Here is a 20,364-nt window from a genome sequence, read left to right as displayed (position 1 = left end):
TAGAGAGGGGAAAGGAATTCATGCTAGGCAGTATGTTTTGGAAATGGCCATATAGTTTGGGGAGATCCAATTCCAGGCAAGAGAAGGTGAATGCAGATGTCCAGAAAGTCAGCTAGGCTATTGCAGGAAGGGAGGTGGAAAGTGATGAGAATCTGAATTTGGTTATGGGGAGGCACAGGAGAGTAAAGAGTTGAGGATATCATAAAAGTTAGGAAGGATAGTAGTGTCCTCACAGGTAAGTTTAGAAGAGGGTTAGATTCTGAAAGATAAAGTTCTATTTTATATATGTTGAATTTGGAAATCCAATGGGATAATGACCATTAAGCAGCTGGAGTTACAGTGGATGATTTTACTTTCAAATGAGAAGCCTTCAGAATGCCAGAAGTCCATACATTTTAGCCTGGCATTCAAGGACTGCTATAGTCTGGATCCAAATTACCTTTCTATTCCTTTTCACTACCCTCCTTACATATCAAAATCTTTAAGGTCTAGTTTCTCTATGGAATTTTCCAAGACTGGAAGAAATCCCTCCCTTCTAAAAACTCCTATAGCACATTTATCATGTAGGAATTTGTAACTGTTCAATTTAAAGTGATGTAGGTAAAAAGTGAGAAATGGGTGCAGAAGAGAGAAGAGCCTAAGAATGGAAATCCCAGATAACACAGAAATAGGACAGAGCAAAGGAAAGTCTTGGGAAAACAGATGTGGCGATAACATGGAAGGTTATGTGGGCATGAAGGGAATAAGAGCTAGAAAGGAATGCGAAACATTAGGAACAAATTAAAACTTAGACAAGGTTAGAAATGGTTTTGTGGGAAGAGGTAGGGCAAATAACTAGCAAAATGAGGAGGTTCCTACTGTAATGTTCTATACAACACTACACATCAGATTTTTTTCCATGTAACGAAAAGTTTTGCTACATTCCCCTCCCCTTTTAAAGGAATTATTATAAGGGATGACCGGCAGGAGGGAGGTGAAAGGATATGGGAAAACCCTAGGCAATGTAAAGATAAAAAAGATCAATAAAAATCTATTTTAAAATTTTGGTTTTAAATCGAGCAGAACCTATGGAACAAATTAAAATCAGTAAACACAAGTGCCTAATGTGTGCAGAGTAATATGTTGGATGCCCCAGAAGATACAAAAATTAGATAGAATAGGGTCCTCATGTTTTATCTAAATGAGATATTTGTAAAATCCTTTGCACAGTGCCTGGCATTTAGTAGGCATTAATAAATACTTATTCCTTTCCTTTTCCCTTCCCCACTCTTAAGGGAATTTACAATCTAAGAGAAACAAGTACATAAGACAGCAAATTGTTTCAACATGGGACTTTATAGAGGACTCTAGTTTTACTATATTAATATATAAAACCTTGAAAGCAAGGTTAATTTCAATAAGCAAAAGGAAATTTGACTTTATACAGATAATGGCAACAATGACAACAAAATGGTTTAAAGCTTACAAACTTACCACAACTTAGCATTTTATAAGGTTTATTCTATATCAAAAGTGACAAGGGCAGATTGTTCAGAATTACTAAAGAGAAGTCATGTCACAGTGCTTTATGTTTTGTTTTTTTTTTTGCAAACGTTGGTACAATCCACATCTAAAGTTGATGAAGAACTTAAGTTGTAAAAACAGTTCAATTTTTCAGCCACATGCTGTATGGACACTGGTGCTAAGAGTCTGGAAGAGACTGGCTGTGAGTACCATTTCTTGTCTTCAACTGTGATTGAGCAATGTCTGCAAGTGCACTTTGTATTTTCTCTAAAAGCATATCTCCTCTGTAAACAACATCTTCAAGGCATGTAGCAGCCTCATGGTTTTCCTCTTCCAGCTTACACAAACTTGCAGCCTTAAAAATAAAATGCAAATCAGTGTCTTTAGAATGAAAAGGGGGGTAGAAAAACTGATGATTAATGAAGGTTGAAAGTAAAGAACACAGCAATAAATTGATATGTTTTTAATCTGAATGGTTTTCCATACAATGTAATTTCATAGACTTGGGAGGACAACAAAATTAGTCAATATGAAAAACTTATTTTTATATACTCAGCAAACTTGGCTATATAGTTTTTCAAAAACTAAGAATCTCTACAAGCAAATATAGCCTAACAACTGGTGACGCCCCTAGTCATCATTTTAAAATATCAACATATTACCACATGCAGAATTTTCTTCTATTCACATCTTTTATTAAGAGAAAATAACACACCTTTACATTGGGCTTTAAGGTTTTCAAAGTATTTTCCTCATAACAACCCTATGAAATACACTGCTAATATCATCCCCATTTTAAGGATGAGGACATTTAGGGTGAGAAAGGTGCCTTCCCATGATGAGCGAGTTAGCCGATGCATGAGCATTTGAATAGTACGTAAACCCAGAGAAAGTCACCAAAAATGGGATGTTAGCTTGGGAAACAGAAATTTTGACAAAAATTATCATTCTCATCTTAATGGGGTTTGCCCTCAAATCTCTCATATGCTAGACTTTAAATACTAAAAGAAAAGGTATTCATCTTGTTTAGAAAATTTTTTATTGCTAAGCATTCACGTCTTAAGGGAAGAGGAAAAAAATCTTACCTGCAAAGCAGCTGTAGATTCTTCACTAGGTAATGAATCTATCAAAACGTCTATGTCTTTTGCTGTTCGTGCAATTAATGCTGCAAAGAGCTGGGCATATTCTGCAGAAAGAATTTAACTCAATTAGGAAATTACAGAGTACCTAACGCTCTCAGAAACCAAACACATTTTAAGTTAATTAAACTGACTGCCTAAATCATTGTCTTCCTATACTCAATCTGCAAAATTTAATTTCAATGCCTAAAGCTTACTGAGATTATTTTAACTAAAATAATATTTACTGCTATTAAGTATATCTAGGAATTAAAAGCAAATCTATCAGACACAGTGTCCAAAATAAGTTATCATATACACTATCTAAATAACATTAAAATCTTCTGATACATGTCAGTAAATAACTAATATATATCCCAGTGTTCAAGGAAGGAAGATGGCAGGACACACAAAGAATGGAGAATTGCATACATGGTAGATGTAAATAGACTAGAGAATATTACTAGCATACAAAATACAGGGCAAAAGAGATTTTAAAAATCTTGTCTGACCAGAATAGGAAATGGGCCAAAAATGTATCAAAAATGAGATAATAGATGGGCCACACAAATACCACCCAGATAACCAAATAATGTGACAAGAACCATAAGGCCACTAGCATGTTACGTATAGCCTCTACAGAAAATTGAAGGGAAAATCAAGAGAAGAGTACACAGGAGAAAGTATGGAAGGGTTGAAATCTTCAGCATTGGAATAAATATCCATGTTGATTAGATCACATATACCATGAAATACAAGAAACAGAATTAGTTGAAATTTAGCTACTGTAATAAGTAAACTCACCTTTTATCATACCCAGTCCGGGGCCATTTCAAAAAAATCTCTTAAATTTGTTTAAAGAAGACAAAACACTTATTAAAACAGAAAATCTTCCTTTAATTGCAAAAGTTGTAGGGGGGAAAGAGGTCATTGATGTGGAATATTTCTTACACTGTGAGACATGGTGTAAAAATAATAAATGGCAAGCTACATAAAAAGAGATGGAAAAACTCACTAATATTGGTTCAAAACTGTTTGAATACTTTTGATAGGTGTAATCTAAATAAAAACTACCTTATCCTTATAAATCTTAACTTCGTCTTCAAATTCTAAAATAGCAAAGGCTAGCTGGTTGAGTCTCAACAAGAATCAGGTTAAGACTCTGAGCCTTAACACACCCAGAGTCCGAACCAAAGACCAGGCTTTTCTTTGGTCTTCTCAAGTGTTAAATCAATCTATAAAAATCGCAATAGATAATCAATAGTGTTTCCCAAGTTGAGAAAGGAAAACACTGAGCTCCTTCAGATCTTTCCCTCAGAGAGAGAGGCAAAGATGTTACCTCCTCCAGCCCTTAAGAGAGAATCTCTGAGTGTGTGTCTCTGCCAACTGCCAGAGAGAGTAATTGACACAGAAAAATGATTATAACTAACAACATCTGAAATCAACATGCTTTCTCAGCTCTGCTTCAAACTCTAGTTCTTTCTCAAGCCAGCACTCTACTTTTTATCCTTAAACTAATAAAAACAATAAACTAATAAAACAAAACTTATTTTCTAATATCATCCTTATAATGGCCAGTGTTGGTTCATTTTATTCACTACTTTTTCCTCTTTCTTTTTCATCTTTGTTATGAGGACTTCCAGGGAAAGGATAGATTGGAAACAGATGTGATATAAAAACAAAAGACATTAATTTTAAAAATTTATTTTAATTAAAACAGACGGAAATAGCATGAAAGGTTAAAATTCTTCCCTCTTCCCTCTCCTGGTCCTTTGTCCCAGGTCCCACTCAGAAGAATAGAAAAGTGACTCATTAAGCATTAAGGTGTGACCAAATATTAGGTTTCTGATCCACTACAAGAATCAGAACAAGTATACTTCCCTCATCTAGATGAAATGGAAATAACAATAATCTACCTTACAATATTAATTTATGGCTGGTTAGTTCAATTGGTTAAGACATGGCACTAAACCATGATCTCAATGCTTCTTCACAGCTACAGGCTGTACCCTTCACCATAACTATTGTTATTAAAATGATGCTCAGCTGGACTGAGCATATAGAGAAACACAAATCTACTTAATCATTACAGGACAGAGTTAAGAGAACCTGTCCACCTAAGAGTAGATCATCATGTTGTAACTCTATAAAAGAACATTCAGAGAAATCTCACAAAAAACATCTTACAAGACTGATATATAAGCCATTACAAATATACCTAAATAGTTTCACACATTTTAAGTCAATAAAAAATAATTTTTGATCTTCTGAAAAAGTATATATAATTTCCTACCTTACTAAAAAAGTTTAAGTTAAATTAAAACATAAAATCCTACCTTCTGTAGGATTTGCTGGTTGATCTTTGTTGATTGCTGTTTGAATATTGTTGAAAGAAGCAGGAGGACCACATTGCTGCAACACTCCAATGGCATTACAAAACTGATCTGCAAGCTTGAAACAGATTACAAAAAAATTAAGAGATTGTATTAGAGAGGGAACTTGGTGAAATGTAATTGGGGAAAATCAACAGAAGTTACACCAGTAAGTAAGCAAAAGAAAGAGGCTGAATCTTGGGCCCCTCCCCTTTCCACTTCCTATTCTTTTTCCACTGAGCAAGCCTAATGGAGATTTCCTTCACAGATGGTAAAGTGATTCTTCTCTCTAGTAACAATAATCCTTCAAATTACTTTCCTTAATTAAAGGATCTTTTATTCTTTTGAGGAGGAGATATGGGTGGGATCAGGAAGGAGGAAAAAGGATGTCCCTAAATCAGAATTATAACACTGATTGAAGGCTTTGAAAAATAAGTCTCTTCAAAAGAAATAAATAAAATATTTTCAGAGAAAAAGATGGCAATAACTCTGCCAGGTTCTCTTCTGGGCAAGACTATTCCTTCAGTTCACAGTAGAAGTAGTAAGGTAATGGCCAGAGAAGAGATGAGAGGATCTGTCCTCAGCCACCCTTAGGCAGAAGAAGAAAATGAACTCCAGGCAGCTGGGGTCCAACTGTCCCTTTTTTTTCCAACTTCCCTGGAACTCTTTCTCCCATCCTCCAATGATTTGTGTGTTGCAAAGGTTCTGAGCTCTCCTTGCTTTGCAGACCCAATTTTTCTTTGCCCCTATTTCTTCAATCACAAGACTCAGAATTATTTTTGAAAAGTTTAAGGATACTGGAAACAGCATTTTCTTTGGGCATAGTCTAGAAAAAAACACTGTAAGTACTGATAAACTTTTAAAAAGTCATTTTGAATAAATCAGCTTATTTTAATCAGCAGCATTTCCTTTCTATAAAAAAGTTATACAAGTGAAGAAATATGCAAAAAAAGTATGAAAGAATGATTTTAAAATATACCTTCCTTTATTCTCTATGAAAGCACTACAATCACTAAGATGAATACCAACATGATTATGAGCTAAAAGGTCAAGAAAGAATACTACTCTTTACTACTACTACTACTAACAACTCATATTTCTAGAGTTTTACAATTCTAAGTGAGGACTACCTCCATTTTGAAGATGAAGAAACACACAGGCTTAAATGTCTTGCCCTGGGTTATCAAGATAAGTTAAATGCCAGAATCAGCACTCAAACTCAAGTTTCAGAACTTCAAGATTCTTCCCAAGTCCAACTCTTTCTTAAAAATGACTCTGACTGATTGGTCACTATGACAGTAAAGGAAAATAATAAATGTTGGAGGGGATGTGGCAAAATTGGGACACTAATACGTTGCTGGTGGAGTTGTGAGTTGATCCAACCATTCTGAAAGGCTATTTGGAATTATGTCCAAAGGGCTTTAAAAGAATGTATACCCTTTGATCCAGCAATACCATTACTAGGTTTGTACACCAGAGATTTAAAAAAAAAAATGTTTGTACAAAACTATTTACAGCCACACTTAGTAGTGGAAAAAAATTTGGAAAATGAGAGTGTCCCTCAATTGGGAAATAGCTAAACAAATTTGTGGTATATGATGGTGATGGAATACTATTCTGCTATAAAGAATGATGAACTGCTTGATTCCTATAAAAACTGGGAAGATCTCCATGATCTGATGCAGAGTGAAATGAGGAGAACCAGGAGAACATTATACACAGTAACTGTAACATTATGAGACGATCAAATGTAATAGACTTTGCTGCTGATAGCAATGCAATGATCCAGGACAATCTCAAGAGACATGAGAAAGAACTGTGGGAGTAGAAACAAAGAAAAAAACAACAAATGATTTATCACTTGTTTATATGGGTATAGGATTTGGGGTTTTGGTTTTAAAAGGTGACTCTATTACCAAAAAAATAATATGGAAATAGATCTTGAGTGATAATATATGTATAACATAGTGGAATTGCTTGTAAGCTCCTGAAGGAGGGGAAGAAGAAAACATGAATCATGTAACCTTGTAAAAATACTTAAAAAAAAAAAAAATATATATATATATATATATTTTTTTTTTTTAAATGACTGCTTCTCTCATCATTTCCCATAGCAACTCTAATTTTAAAATCTTTCTAACTTTAGGCAAGCACCAATCAACTGCCCTGGAATTATACAAAACAGGCCTCATGTATGTTTCATCCAAGCAGCTTTATGACATAGTTTAGGATAGTAACAAAAATAAATGGTAAAAAGGCAGCTGGAAGAAGTCACTTAGGTACCCATTGTAGCAGTCCAGCCCATAGACATTATGGGGAGACAAGGATTGTGAGTGAGCACATGGCCATCCTGCGCATGGCAATGAGCTCTATTCCCAGCGTGGCTGAAGAAACCTTGCCTTCCTTTGTCCCACTCACCTGAGGATAATAACCCCACCTTCACCTTGTCATAAGTTGCATTATCCAATGGGAATACCCCAGGTAACTCATCCATATGTATTGAGGTATCATATAACTGTTCAATATGTATTGAGCTGTCAAGACTATAAATAAATGAGCCTCAGTCAGCTCCGCCCACTTGAAGAGCATCCACAGGTTTGATAAGGAGGATCTTCTCACCTGTCTCTCTCTCCTCTCTATCTTTCTCACTAAGGCCTGGTCTTTGGGCCAGGCCTGCCTTACTTCCTCTCTTTCTCCTAATGCTACCTAGCATTATCTATCTCCTGTAGTTTCCGATCTCCTTTCCATCTGAGCTAGCATTATCCTCTGACCAGTATAGTGTTAAATTGAGATCATTGGGTGGTTTAGCCTGGATAACACTCAGTGGTCGGAGCTTAGCTGTGGGCTCATACAAATAATATTTGTCTACTGACTCGGTTATTCACATCTCTAAAGTCGGCTCGTTCACGCCCTTCGCGGGATAAAAACTTCTACTCTATCTCTATCTTCTCTCTCACCCTTGTAGCCTCTCGCAGGCCGGGAGGCTACACCCATAAATGTTGTTCACAGACTTCTTAACTCTCTTCTTATTTAGACATCTTCAGGGTGACAGAATTACCTAACTGCTCTCTGCCATCTCTAGCCTGATGACTCCCAACTTTCTTCCAGCCCTGTTCTCTCAACCAAGCTCCAAGCTTCTATTTCAAATTGCCTACTAGATGTTTCAATTTGGATGCTTCATCTAAATGCATTATAAACTCAGTATGTCCAAATCATCTTCCCACATATAACCAATTCCCCTTTCTGACTTTCCTGTGTCTATCAATGATACCACTAAGATCATTCTCTAGTCAGCCACCAGATTCTAAACCTAAGAGTCACAGAATTTAGGAGTCAGAAAGGACCTAGGGATCTCAGAGGTCATCTAGATTAAACAATATTAGCAAACAGTTATTTGGCTTTCACTTGAAGGCCTTCAGTAATACAAGGAACCCACAGTCTCTTAAGACAACTCATTTCAGTTTCAGTCTCTTCATAATCCTTGTTAAAATTCTTCATGACCCTGTAAACTATACTGTCCATGTAGTTTTCTTGACAAAGATACTGGAGTGGTTTGCCATTTTCTTCTCCAGTGGATTAAGAAAAATAAGTTTAAGTAACCTGCCCAAGGTCATACAACTATTAAGTGTCTGAGGTCAGATGTGAACTCAGATCTTCCTTACTGGATAATTCTTTTCATCCTAAAAATTTTCAATGCTCTTCTGAAAAATGAATACCCACGAATTAATACAAATTTCCAGATGTGGTCTGACTATAATATCATACAACACAACTACTAGTTAGATGCTACTGACTACATATGAGACCTTAGATAAACCATTTATGCTCTGTTGTGAGTTGGTTGGACTAGATGACCTCTAATTCCCTTTAAGTTTTAAAATGATTATTCTATTAATGAAGTTTAAAGTCACTTTAGAGTTTTTGGCTGCCATGTCACTGATGATTCATATCTGAGCTTGTGACAGCCTCTGAGATCTGGCTCTACCTCTATAATCCTATGATTCTCCTCTTTTACATTCAATCAAATGAACAAATACTATTAATTTTTCAGGGCTGAAAGGCAGTTCAGTAGATAGAGTGCTGAACCTGTAATTAGGAAAACCTGAATTCAAATCTGGTCTCAAGACACTTACTAGCTGTGTGACTTTGGTCAAGTCATTTAACATCTGTTTGCCTTAATCCACTGGAGAATAAAATGGCAAACCACTCTGATATCTTTGTCAAAAAATCCCAAAAGGGGTCACCAAAGAGTCAGACACAACTGAAAAGACTAAACAAAAATTAATTTTTCCTCCAAAACATCTCATATCTGTCCTTTATTTTCCATTCCAACTACTAAATCATCTGCTTATTTCTGCACTGCTGCAATAGATTCTTAATGTTTCTAGTCTCACACTCCTTCCATCTATGCAGTATACCACTAGAATTTAATCTTTTAAAAACGTAACTTTTATCATGTTACCACTGTGATCAAAATCTTCCAATAGTTTCCTATTGTCCTTAGGATAAAATCCAAATACATTAGTTGAGCTTTCAAAGCTCTCAATAATCTCTTACCTAACCAATATTTCCACTACTCCTCAAAATAAATACTGTGCTACAGTCAGGCTCCATTAACCCTTTCTGCACCTCTTGAACAAGCAAGAGTCTCTCTACTTTGTCAACATTTCAAGACTTATTTGAAGAGTATTTATGTTAGCATTTAATCAATGTTTTATACTGTTATTTTTTAATGTGTGTATGTTTTATTCCAATTAAACTTTACGTTCTTTGAAGGAAAGAACTGCGTCTGTTATCTTTACATCTTTTATATAACTTAGTAGTGCTATGCAGACAGTATATACTTATTATCTGTCAAATGAATGGCCCTATAACTTTAACTCAATTTCCACAGGCTCCCTTCTGAGGACTATGGCTCATATTAATCAATTCTACCTATGTTTTTTTTTTACATGTAAAATTATGTTTCAAAATAAGGTCAAGTTGACAAGTGCTATCTCCAAATTAATCTTGGCTAAACAATCACACTTCAATTATCAAGAACTGAAGTTCTTCAAATTGTTGTCACACTAGTCAGCAAGCCTAATTAACTGGAAGCTAGATGACTAGTTGACAAAATACTAGACTTGGAGTCAGGAAGACGAATTCAAATCAGTCACTGATGAGGAAGTCATTTAACATCTCTGTCTCAATGTCAGTTATTTTTAAAATGGAGATAAAGGTCTACCTCTTGCCAGGCACTGTGATAAGAGCTTTTAAAATATATGTATTATCTCATTTTAATCTAACAATTCTGAAAGATGCAATTATTGTTCCCATTTTACAATTGAGAAAACTGAGGCAAACTGAGGTTAAATGACTTGCCCAGAGTCACACTGTGCTGGGTCTCAGAAGACTCATCTTCCTAAATTCAAATTTGAACACAGACACTTTACTAGTTGTGTGACCCCAGGCAAGTCACTTAACACATTTGTCTCAGTTTCCTCATTTGGAAAATGAGCTGGAGAAGGAAATTGCAAAGCACTCTAGTATCTTTGTCAAGAAAACCCCAAACGGAGTCACAGAGTCAGAGAGGAGACTGAAACCATGCAACAACAGATCTTACCGATTTCAGGCCCAGCATCTATCCAGTCAATAGATGCAGCTAACACTAATAATAACCATCTCAATATTTTTACTGAAAACCAACTGAGAAAACACATATAAGGCTTATTCACATTAAGGGTTATTTAGCTTTAAATCACCAATACATATGGCCCTCTTAGACCAACAGAGACAAGAAGACAAGGTGTAAAGGGGTTTTAGAGACCTTAAAAGTTAACAAGCTTTTTAAGAGTGATAAAGACCTGAGTTCAAATTCTATGTCAGAAACTTACAGAGTTGTATAAATCCAGGCAAGTCACTTAATTCGTATGCCTCAGTTTTTTTCCATCGTAAAAGAGGGGGAGGAGGTATCATAATAGCTCCCACCTCCCAATAATAGCTCTTTGAACAGTGATTCGTCCATAGAAGGTGCTTAACAAATGCTTACTGATCATTGATTAACATCTGTAAAGTATTTGGCACTAGAAGACTTTATTATTAAACATTTGAAAGGTGCTTTACATAGTGCCTGGCACAGAGTAGGAGCTTAAAAAATAATTAACATCTGTAAAGTGCTTCGCACAGTGTCTGGTACATAGCAGGCTTGTTCCTCGGAGAGTAGGTGGGGTGGAAAGGAGACAACTGATTTGGCTGTGGACCGATATCTTGGGCCTTCTTTGAGAGCCTTGAACGTCAGTAAGAATGAGCTAAGGCTATTAAACAAAATCCTCCTCAAGATCCAAGCCTGTATCTTGGGGGAGGGGCGTGTAGCACCATTCAACAGGAGCCAGCTAAGGGGCAGCAGCGATCCTTCCCTCCCCCGGACGGCCTGCAGATTCCTCTTCCAGCCCGGGACCTAAACTCGGCCTTCCCCTCCCCAACAGCGTAAAGAGGCTGCAACAGGGTCAGATCAGAGGTAGAGAGCCGGCGGCAACGATGTTTCTGGTTGGTCGCTAGCTAGAAACCGCGGTCCCTCCCCTTTGGCGCTCCCCCACCCCCAACAAAGTCTGGGTCAGCCCATTCGGGGCTCCGGGCCTGGCGGCGGTGGCGTTACTATTTCTCTCCGGCTTCAGCCCCGGCCACTGCGGGAGGAGAAAGAAAATGCCACAATCAGGGTACCCCGTTACCCGCCGGCGAACGGGGGCAAAAAAAGCATGGGGAAAGGGGGTAAGCCCAACGCCATTTCCTCACCGAGTTGACGGCGTCCTGAAGCTGAGTGAGACGATCCGCCATGTTGTCGGCGCAGACGCCTAAGCCGCAGCCCTTCCTATAGCCCGCTCCCGCCTGATTGGACGGCGCGGGCGACCAATCATGCGGCCGATCTCCGGGAAAGGGGGCGGGGCCATTGGGACCGGGAGCTAGTTTAGTTGTGAATTCTTCCTTTTTTTAGAATATAAACTAATTGGGACTAGGAGCTGTCTTCTTTGCACTGCAATGAACACTTCTTAAGCGCTTAATATGCATTATCTAGCATTATTTCGGACCTAAGATCTTAGGTGTAGTGCATGAAAAGGTCCCCAGATTATCTACTCCTGTTCCCTTCCTACTGCTGGAGAAGAAATGAAGGTGAGGTGATTTGCCCAAGTTCAAAGAGATGGTAAAGCGACGGAGTCAGCATTCACAGCTAGTCTTCCAATTCAAAATGTAGCTGCACCGACTTTTCTATTGCATCTGATCACGTTCCAGTCGAAACTACTGGGGGCAGGTAGGTGACTCAGTGGATAGAGCCAGGCTTAGAGACAGGAGGTTCTGTGTTCAAATTTGATCTCTGACACATCCTAACTGTGTGACCGTGGGCAAGTCACTTAACTCCAATTGCTTAGCCTTTTACTTAAATATACCAAATTCAGAAGGCAGCGTTAGAAAAGTCATTCATGAGGATCAGATTCACATATGAATTCTTCCAACCTTTTAAAGAACAAGCAATCTCCATGTTACACACATCTAGAGATAGTATTAAAAGGATTTACTTTTTTAATATATTGAATTATTTCTATTCCTGAGTTCTGAATTAAGGTTCAGAGTCATCCCTCATTCCTTTGATCCTGGAAATGTAAAGGAATGCCTCACCCTAGAGCCTGGTAGATAGAAAGGGAAATTATTAGATCCATCTTACTTAATAAAGAGAACCAGCTTATGCTAGATGCTCCTTCACAATCGAGTCCTTCAGTGGCTTAAGAATCATTACAGAGGGGGGGCAGCTGGGTGGCTCAGGGGATTGAAAGTCAGGTCCAGCGACAGGGGGTCCTAGGTTCAAATCTATCCTCAGATACTTCCTAGCTGTGTGACTCTGGGCAAGTCACTTACCCCCCATTACCTAACCCTTACCACTCTTCTGCATTGATTCTAAGACGGAGGGTAAGAGTTTTAAAATAAATCATTACAGAGGTCAGTCTTGACTGGAAGAACTCAATTTTTTTCCCTTGGTGTTGGAAGCAAGAGACCAGTACTGGATAACCAGGGAAATTGGGAGGGGTTGAGGGTTTTGATGGATTACTTCCTTATTGGCTATTCAACAGTTAGAGATGTCTTGGGATGTCCAAAGGAGAGACTGAATAATGACTAATAATGAAAAATAGATTTATAGATATGCACAAGGGGACTGTTGGAGAGAGATCGTTGACCAATTAATTTATTGGTGATTGCTAACCTTATCAATAAAATGATTTTCTTACCCAGAAGCCAGCCTCTCAAAATTTTTAATTGTCACAGTACGCTACCTAGTTCTTTTTATGAAGCAAACAACTTTTGATGCCCAAACCTGGAAAAAAGAAACTGTAAACTAAAATGGTCTGAGTCTTATTAAACACCAATGGGAAAATATTAAGGAAAATATTGCAAACATCAATTCACCAAAACTAATTAGGAAAACCATAAATCATAAGAGATTATTCACTCTCCCTCTTACCTCTACAAAAATAGCAGTAACAGAATTTGAGAACTGCAAGGAATCTCAGCAATCATCAGTCTAATTCTTTTTTTTTTTTAATAGGCAATGGGAGTCAAGTGACTTGCCCAGGGTCACACAGTTGGGAAGTGTCTGAGGTCAGATTTGAACCTTGGACCTCCCTAGGCCTGGTTCTCAATCCACTGAGCTACTCAGCTTCCCCCCATCAGTCCAATTCTTGAACAAAAGGAATCCCCACCTTAAAATGAGGAAACAATCTAAGAGTTTAAGTATATTGTCGTTCAGTCATGTTGGATTCTTTATGACCCGGTTTCCTTGACACAGACTGGCTTGCCATTTCCTTCTCCAGCTCATTTGACAAAGGAGGAAACTGAGGCAAAGAGGGTTAAGTGAGTTACCCAGGGTCACATACCTGGGAAGGGTCCAAGACCTGGTTTGGATTTAGGAAGATGAGTCTTTCAAACTCCACTGTGCTACCTAGCTGTTCCAATAGCTATAACTGTCCAAAATTTGAATGGATAGCTTCAAGATAAGATGGATTCCACCTCCTCTGAGGTTTGTATAAGCAGAGGTAGGTTATCCATTATCATGTGGTGGGGATTCCTTTTGTTCAAGAATTGGACTGATGGGGGGAAGCTGAGTAGCTCAGCATTACTAACAGCAAAACATGATCCAGGGCCATCCACCCACAGAGAAAGAATGGTTGGAGTAGAAATGCAGATGAAATTTCACGATTTATCACTTCACTATTTGAGTATATGACTTGGGGTTTTGGTTTTATAAGATTATTCACCTACAAAAATGAGTAATGTGGAAATGTGTTTTGCTTGATATAATACATGTATAACCCAGACTGAATTGCTTGTCAGCTCTGGGAGTGGGGAGAGGGAAAACAACATGAATCATATAACTAGAAAACAAGTGGAAATTTGTTGAAAGAAAGAAGACACAGTATTTCCTTGTTACCTTCTCTGATCTTAAAGGTGTTTTCTCTCCTATTCCTTGACTTACAAGGAAAGAAGAGGAGGGAATTCTATTCTCTGTTCTTTTTTCTGACACTTCCAGAATCTCCTCTAATCATTCAGCAATTTCTCTGTCTCTTTTCCTTTTCCTTCCTTCTCCTCCCATCTCCTTTTCTCTCTCTTGAAGTTCACTACATCTCTAAATATCAACCTATCAAAATCCTTGTAGGACATTTATCTAATCTTTAAAGAGGCTGCAGCCTAGCTCAAAGTTTTCCTCTCCACTCTAACCCCTGCTGTTGTTCTCGGAAACTTCAATATTCATGTTGATACCTCATCGATTGTACTAGCATTACAATTCATCCTCCTCCTAACTGTGACCTATGCCTTCATTCCATCTCAGCCACAAGTAGAGATGGTTATACTTTTGATCTCATCTGCTCTCTTAACTATGCTGGCTCTGAGATCTTCAGTATAGAATTTCCTCCCTCTGATCATAAATCTTGGTTATTTATCTCTTCCTCTCCTTATCTCCCTTCTAAACCAGTCCTCCAGCCACTCTTTTCCACTCCATTTTCCTGGTATATCACTTTTGCTCTAACTTTTCTTCCTTGTCTTAATTTTATGGTTAACCACTTCAACTATATCATGCCTTCTATCTTAGAAGCCTTTGCCTCTTTTTTGTTTGCTGTTCTCATCTTTACAAAATCCTAATCTGGTTTACACTCACCATTCAACATTTTCCCTGCTCCTTTGCCTGCTGTTAAAAATAGTGGAGAAAATGTTCACATACCCAGGTCCTGATTATTCTCCACAATACAGGTATCCTTTCCACATTATGGGGTTAGGGATACAATGTCCCCAAGGTCTGAAAAATTGGAGTAAAATTGTTTGACCTTCCCTTCATATCAGAGAAGTTTGAATTTGTCTTTTTTTTTTTGAGGCATTTACAGTACTTTATTTATTATAAAATCTGGGTCAAGTATTTAATCATAGGCTATATTTAGGTCAATGTTAGGTAACAAATAAACTTTTTCTTTGTTGTTTGCTACTTCCACAAAATTCCCCCCAAATTCCTATTTAATTTCTTATGCTGAACCACATTCAAAACTGTGATGGGAAAGTCTCAATGTGGAAGGAATACTTGTATTTATTCCAAACCTTATTTTCTCTCCTAAAGCACTCACTACTACCCTTTATATCCACCCTCTTAGCAGAGGACCTTTCCTCCTACTTTAAAAGAGGTGAGGGAGGAAGGAGCCAAGGATAATACTGAGGCTATAAACTATAAGACTGGTGGGTGTTAGAAATAAAGTTAGGAAAAGAAGAGAAGGAAATTAATAAACTTGAAATGTCTCAAGGACATTCTGTTTAAAATGTCCAATAAATAATTATTTCAGACTAAAGTTCAGGAGTAAGACTGTTACACATACACTCCTAGTGCATATATTATATATGTATAGAAAGTATAAATGAGATGTATTTATGTACACACACATAAAATTGAGGCAGCTAGATGGTTCAATGGATAGAGCATTGGGCTTTGAATCAGGAGGACTCATCTTCGTTAGTTCACATTGGCCTCAGGTACTTACTATGTGTGGTTCTGGGAAAGTTCCTTAACCCTGTTGCCTCAGTTTCCTCATCTGTAAAATGAGCTGGTGAAGGAAATGGCAAATCATTCCAGCATCTTTGTCAAGAAAATCCCAAATGGGATCATGAGGAAGCAGACACGACTGAAAAGACTCAACAACAAAACATATATTGTTGACACATACAACCTGCTGAATGAAACATTTTTTAAAGAGTACCAAAAATACTAATCACCAGTCTGAGAAAAAAAAAGCCTGTTTGGAGGGAATAGAAAATAAGGGAGAGATAAGGTTCAAGTTCATCTGGTTCCTGATGATGTAGTTGTATGAGTGATAAACCTATCAGATTTCATTTAAGACAAAGTTATAAAAAAAAAGGAGAAGAAAGAAAGAAAGAAAGAAAGAAAGAAAGAAAGAAAGAAAGAAAGAAAGAAAGAAAGAAAGAAAGAAAGAAAGAAAGAAAGAAAGAAAGAAAGAAAGAAAGAAAGGAGGGAGGGAGGAAAGAAAGAGGGAAGGAAGAAGGGAAGGAAAGAAAAAGAAAGAGAGAAAGACACAGCATTCCCTGTAATTTAACTCTCTATTTCTAATCCTAGATCCCTACTTCCTTCAAGAACTAAGTCGTTCTAACATTGGCATTTTAAAGTCCAAACTCTGTTTTCAACATGTTTTGCCAGCTAGTCCACAGCTATCTACCTTACTATGACAGCATAGTATATAGAGGAGAATATTGCACTGGAGACTGGGAGAGACCTGTGTTTGAATCCACTGACAATACAAACCTCATTTTGTGTGCTATTCAGCAAGTTTTTTATCCTCTCTCAGCCTCAGTTTTTTCATGGGTAGAATGGGACTAATATTATTTTCCAGGGCTGTTGAGGATCAAATGATGATATATAAACCACTTAGCGAACCTTGAAGAATTATGTGATAAGATCATAGATTCAGAGTTAGAAGGGACAGGAATTCTGAGGCCATCTAGCCCATCCTCCTCCTTTTACAACTGAGATAACTGAGGCATAAGAGGGTTAAGTGATTTGCCTAAGATCACATGCACAGTGAACATCAAAGGTGGAATTTGACTCCAGAGCCAGAGATGTTCTCCTTGTATCATTCTCCCTTCCTTACTCACCTTCGTATTGAATGAAGTTCTTGTCTTCGCCTGCAGGAGACACACTTCTCTCTCTAATAAACTGCCTCCTCTAGACTCCTCTCCTTTGGCAGCAGCAGTCTTGCCCTGAGATGATCAGTCCCTCCCTGCAGCTGGGAACACGTGGAATCTAAACAAGAGGGTTCCTTTGGGGAGCTAGGACTAGCATTGATTCTGGTTGTCCTTCCCAGTGATGCCCAGCCTGTTACATCCGTTAGGACCTTCTTTATAAATGCATTGGGTGAATTTGAGTAATCATCGAGTAATCAATCAATCCACCAAATGTGGGGGAGTTTTAAAATGAAAACATTATCAACCTACAACATCCTGCGACTAGACTTCTTCCCTGTGGACAAACCTGATCATCAGAAGCAAGAAAAACATTTCCCCCCCCTTAAAGTTCTTACTTAAAAGTCGCCTAATTTCCTTTAGCCTGGAACTAATTTCTTTCAAGCCCTTGGTCTGTGGACTCTTGATAATCACCATTATTGGGGAGCTGGAAATAACCTTCACTGGAACTATTGTCAAAGCAAGAAAATAGACTTCTATTGCATGAGACCATTGATAATGAGACAGCTACTTGGTATAGTCAGGAAGATGTGAGATCAGATCCTGTGTCAGATACTTACTAGGTGAGACCTGGAGCAAGTTGCAGTCTCTCAGCTACAGTTTCCTCATCTATACAATAGAGAAAATAGTAATGCTCACCTCTAAGGGTTGTTTTGAGGATAAAAGGAAATAACATTTTTTTTTGTAAACCTTAAAGTATATATAAATATTACATATTATAAAAATTAAAGAGTATATAAATGTTATTGTGATTACTAAAATAAATATTTATTGCTAAAACAAAAATTAAAGTATATAAATATTATATAATATATAAATATAAAAATTAAAGTGTATATAAATGTTATTGTTATTGCTATTTATAAGTAAATAAAGTATATATTAAACATTAGCTATTATTGAATATCTCGATGGCACTGGGGATAGGAACTAGGCTTAGAGTCAAGAAGACTCATCTTCATGATTTCAATTATTTTTTTAAGATTCATTTTCTTGTATTCAAATCTAGCCTCAGATACTTAACAGCTGTGTTACCCTGGACAACTCATTTAACTCTGCCTTGGTTTCCTCATCTGTAAAATAAGCTGGAGAAGGAAATGGCCAACCACTCTACTATCCTTGCCAAGAAAACCCCAAATGGGGTCATGAAGAGTTATACATGACTGAAAGGATTCAAAACATTATTATTATTAATAACTAAAGAAAAGAGTCTCTTTGTTAAAAATCCAGTCTTTTGCCTCAGTTTTTTTATTTTAAACCCTCACCTTTTGTCTTGGAATCAGTACTGTGTATTGGCTCCAAGGCAGAAGAGTGGTAAGAGTTAGGTAATTGGGATTAAGTGACCTGCTCAGGGTCACATAGCTAGGAAGTGCTTAAAGCCAGATTTGAATCTAGGATTTCCCATTTCTAGGCCTAGCTCTCAATCCACTGAGCCACCTAGCTGTTCCAGTAGTTTAGTTTTCCATATTTTTTGGAAGTCTTACAGAATTGTTATCTTCAAATAGTTTTCTTTCACCTTTCCATAAATCCTAACTTTTCCCCCCCTCTAGTCTTGTCCCTCCTAGCCAGGTGAATTTCCCTTCTCTCTAGATTTCAGTTTCTTTATCTATAAGATGAATTGGCTGGATTAGTTGACCTTTAAACTTGCTTTGGGACCCAATTCTACAATCCTCTTCAAAACTGGTTAGGTGGCTGCACTCAAAGGGCAGTTGAATGGTTCAGTGCTAACATGATAGATCTCTAGTGGAGTCCTTCAGGGACCTCTACCTGGTCCTGCGATATTGAGCATTTTTATCTTGCTATAGATGGCACACTTATCAAAAGTGTGTAAATAAAAGGGCAGCTAAAGCACAGGGGATAGAGCACCAAGCCTGGAGTCAGGAGGACCCGGGTTCAAATTTGACTTAAGATACTTCCTAGGTATGACCCTGGGTAGTCATTTAACCCTGATTTTTGCTGCTCTTCTGTCTTCGAATTGATGCTAAGACAGAAGGTAAGGATTTTTTTTTTAAGGCATGCATATGACACAAAACTGTCAGGGACAGTCAAGCTACCAACATGGAGTGTTATCTATATGAACATTTTTCCTTTACATTTTATAAATCCCTATGGATTTTCCCTTATGATTCCAAATTGTCCTCTAGAATGGTTGGATCCATTTTCACATCCATCAGTAGCAGAGGTCTTGACAAGCTCAATATAATTAGACTGACTCTGATTAAATGAAGAAAAAAGTAATTCTCGTACTTGAGTTTGAGAATCAACTTCACTAATATAAAATGGGAGAACGTTGGTTAGATAACAAGTTATATGTGACAGGCAAGAGAGTATGTGGTAGAGAAGTGAAGACTTTGGGTATAGACGGCTTGTTCCAAAAGCTTGACAATAAATGGTGGACAGTCCATAATCAATAAACACTTGTGACACTGTGCTAAGTACTGGGGGCACAAACACGAGAAAGGAGGACAATCCTTGCCTGCAAGTAGCTTACAATCCAATGGGGAAAAGAAAGCTGAAACCTGGGTGGGGTGGGAGAGGAGAGGTAAGGCACCGGGTCCAAAAGGGTGGCATAATGAAGCCAGTGAGGGCATCTGGGTGGGAAATGAGGCGTGGGAGGGAGCCTTCTTTTCCATGACTCTTCCGCAAGGGAGATTGGAGTTCAGGGTTCTGCCCTACAACCAGAGAGGCAGAAGCTATGGAGGAGGTGTCAATGCTCAGCTGATGATGTGAATTAAGAATAGGGCAAACTTACTGGAGTGATTTAGAAGTCCTTTGTGGAGGTAATGGATCCCCAGCTAATCTACTCAAATTCTATCCAATTCTAAGATTCTTCTTGGTGGACTTATTGAGCACTGGGCTTGGACCCTTAAAGCCTGCCTCAAGTGCCCGGTCCAGCACTAGTTAGCTATTAAATTATTTAATAACTAAGTTTACTCATCATTTAGTTGGAAATAACATTGTACTACTTCATTGGACTGTGGTAAGGAAAGCCCTCTAAGTCATCAAAATATTATAAAAATATGAGCTAGTATTACTTTAAACTCTTATCTTCCATCTTAGAATAAATATTGTGTATTGGATCTAAGGCAGAAGAGCAGTAAGGGCTAGGT

The 20,364-nt window shown here is 37.7% G+C and overlaps 1 protein-coding gene across 1 annotated transcript; it reads right to left on the bottom strand.

Moving 5' to 3' along the window:
- Positions 1-1,316: 1,316 nt before the first annotated feature.
- Positions 1,317-11,859, bottom strand: MED21 (mediator complex subunit 21). The gene is made up of 4 exons (XM_001362436.5): positions 11,768-11,859; positions 4,958-5,072; positions 2,589-2,689; positions 1,317-1,858 (listed from the first exon to the last, which is right to left on the bottom strand). Exons 1-4 carry the CDS (start codon positions 11,807-11,809, stop codon positions 1,682-1,684), a joined length of 435 nt encoding a protein of 144 aa, XP_001362473.1. The 5' UTR covers positions 11,810-11,859; the 3' UTR covers positions 1,317-1,681.
- Between the last annotated feature and the right edge of the window lie 8,505 nt (positions 11,860-20,364).

The sequence above is a fragment of the Monodelphis domestica genome, chromosome 5 (genome assembly GCF_027887165.1).
Source record: "Monodelphis domestica isolate mMonDom1 chromosome 5, mMonDom1.pri, whole genome shotgun sequence".
In the NCBI taxonomy this organism is placed as follows: Eukaryota; Metazoa; Chordata; class Mammalia; order Didelphimorphia; family Didelphidae; genus Monodelphis; species Monodelphis domestica.
This window is presented reverse-complemented; position numbering and strand designations above follow the sequence as displayed.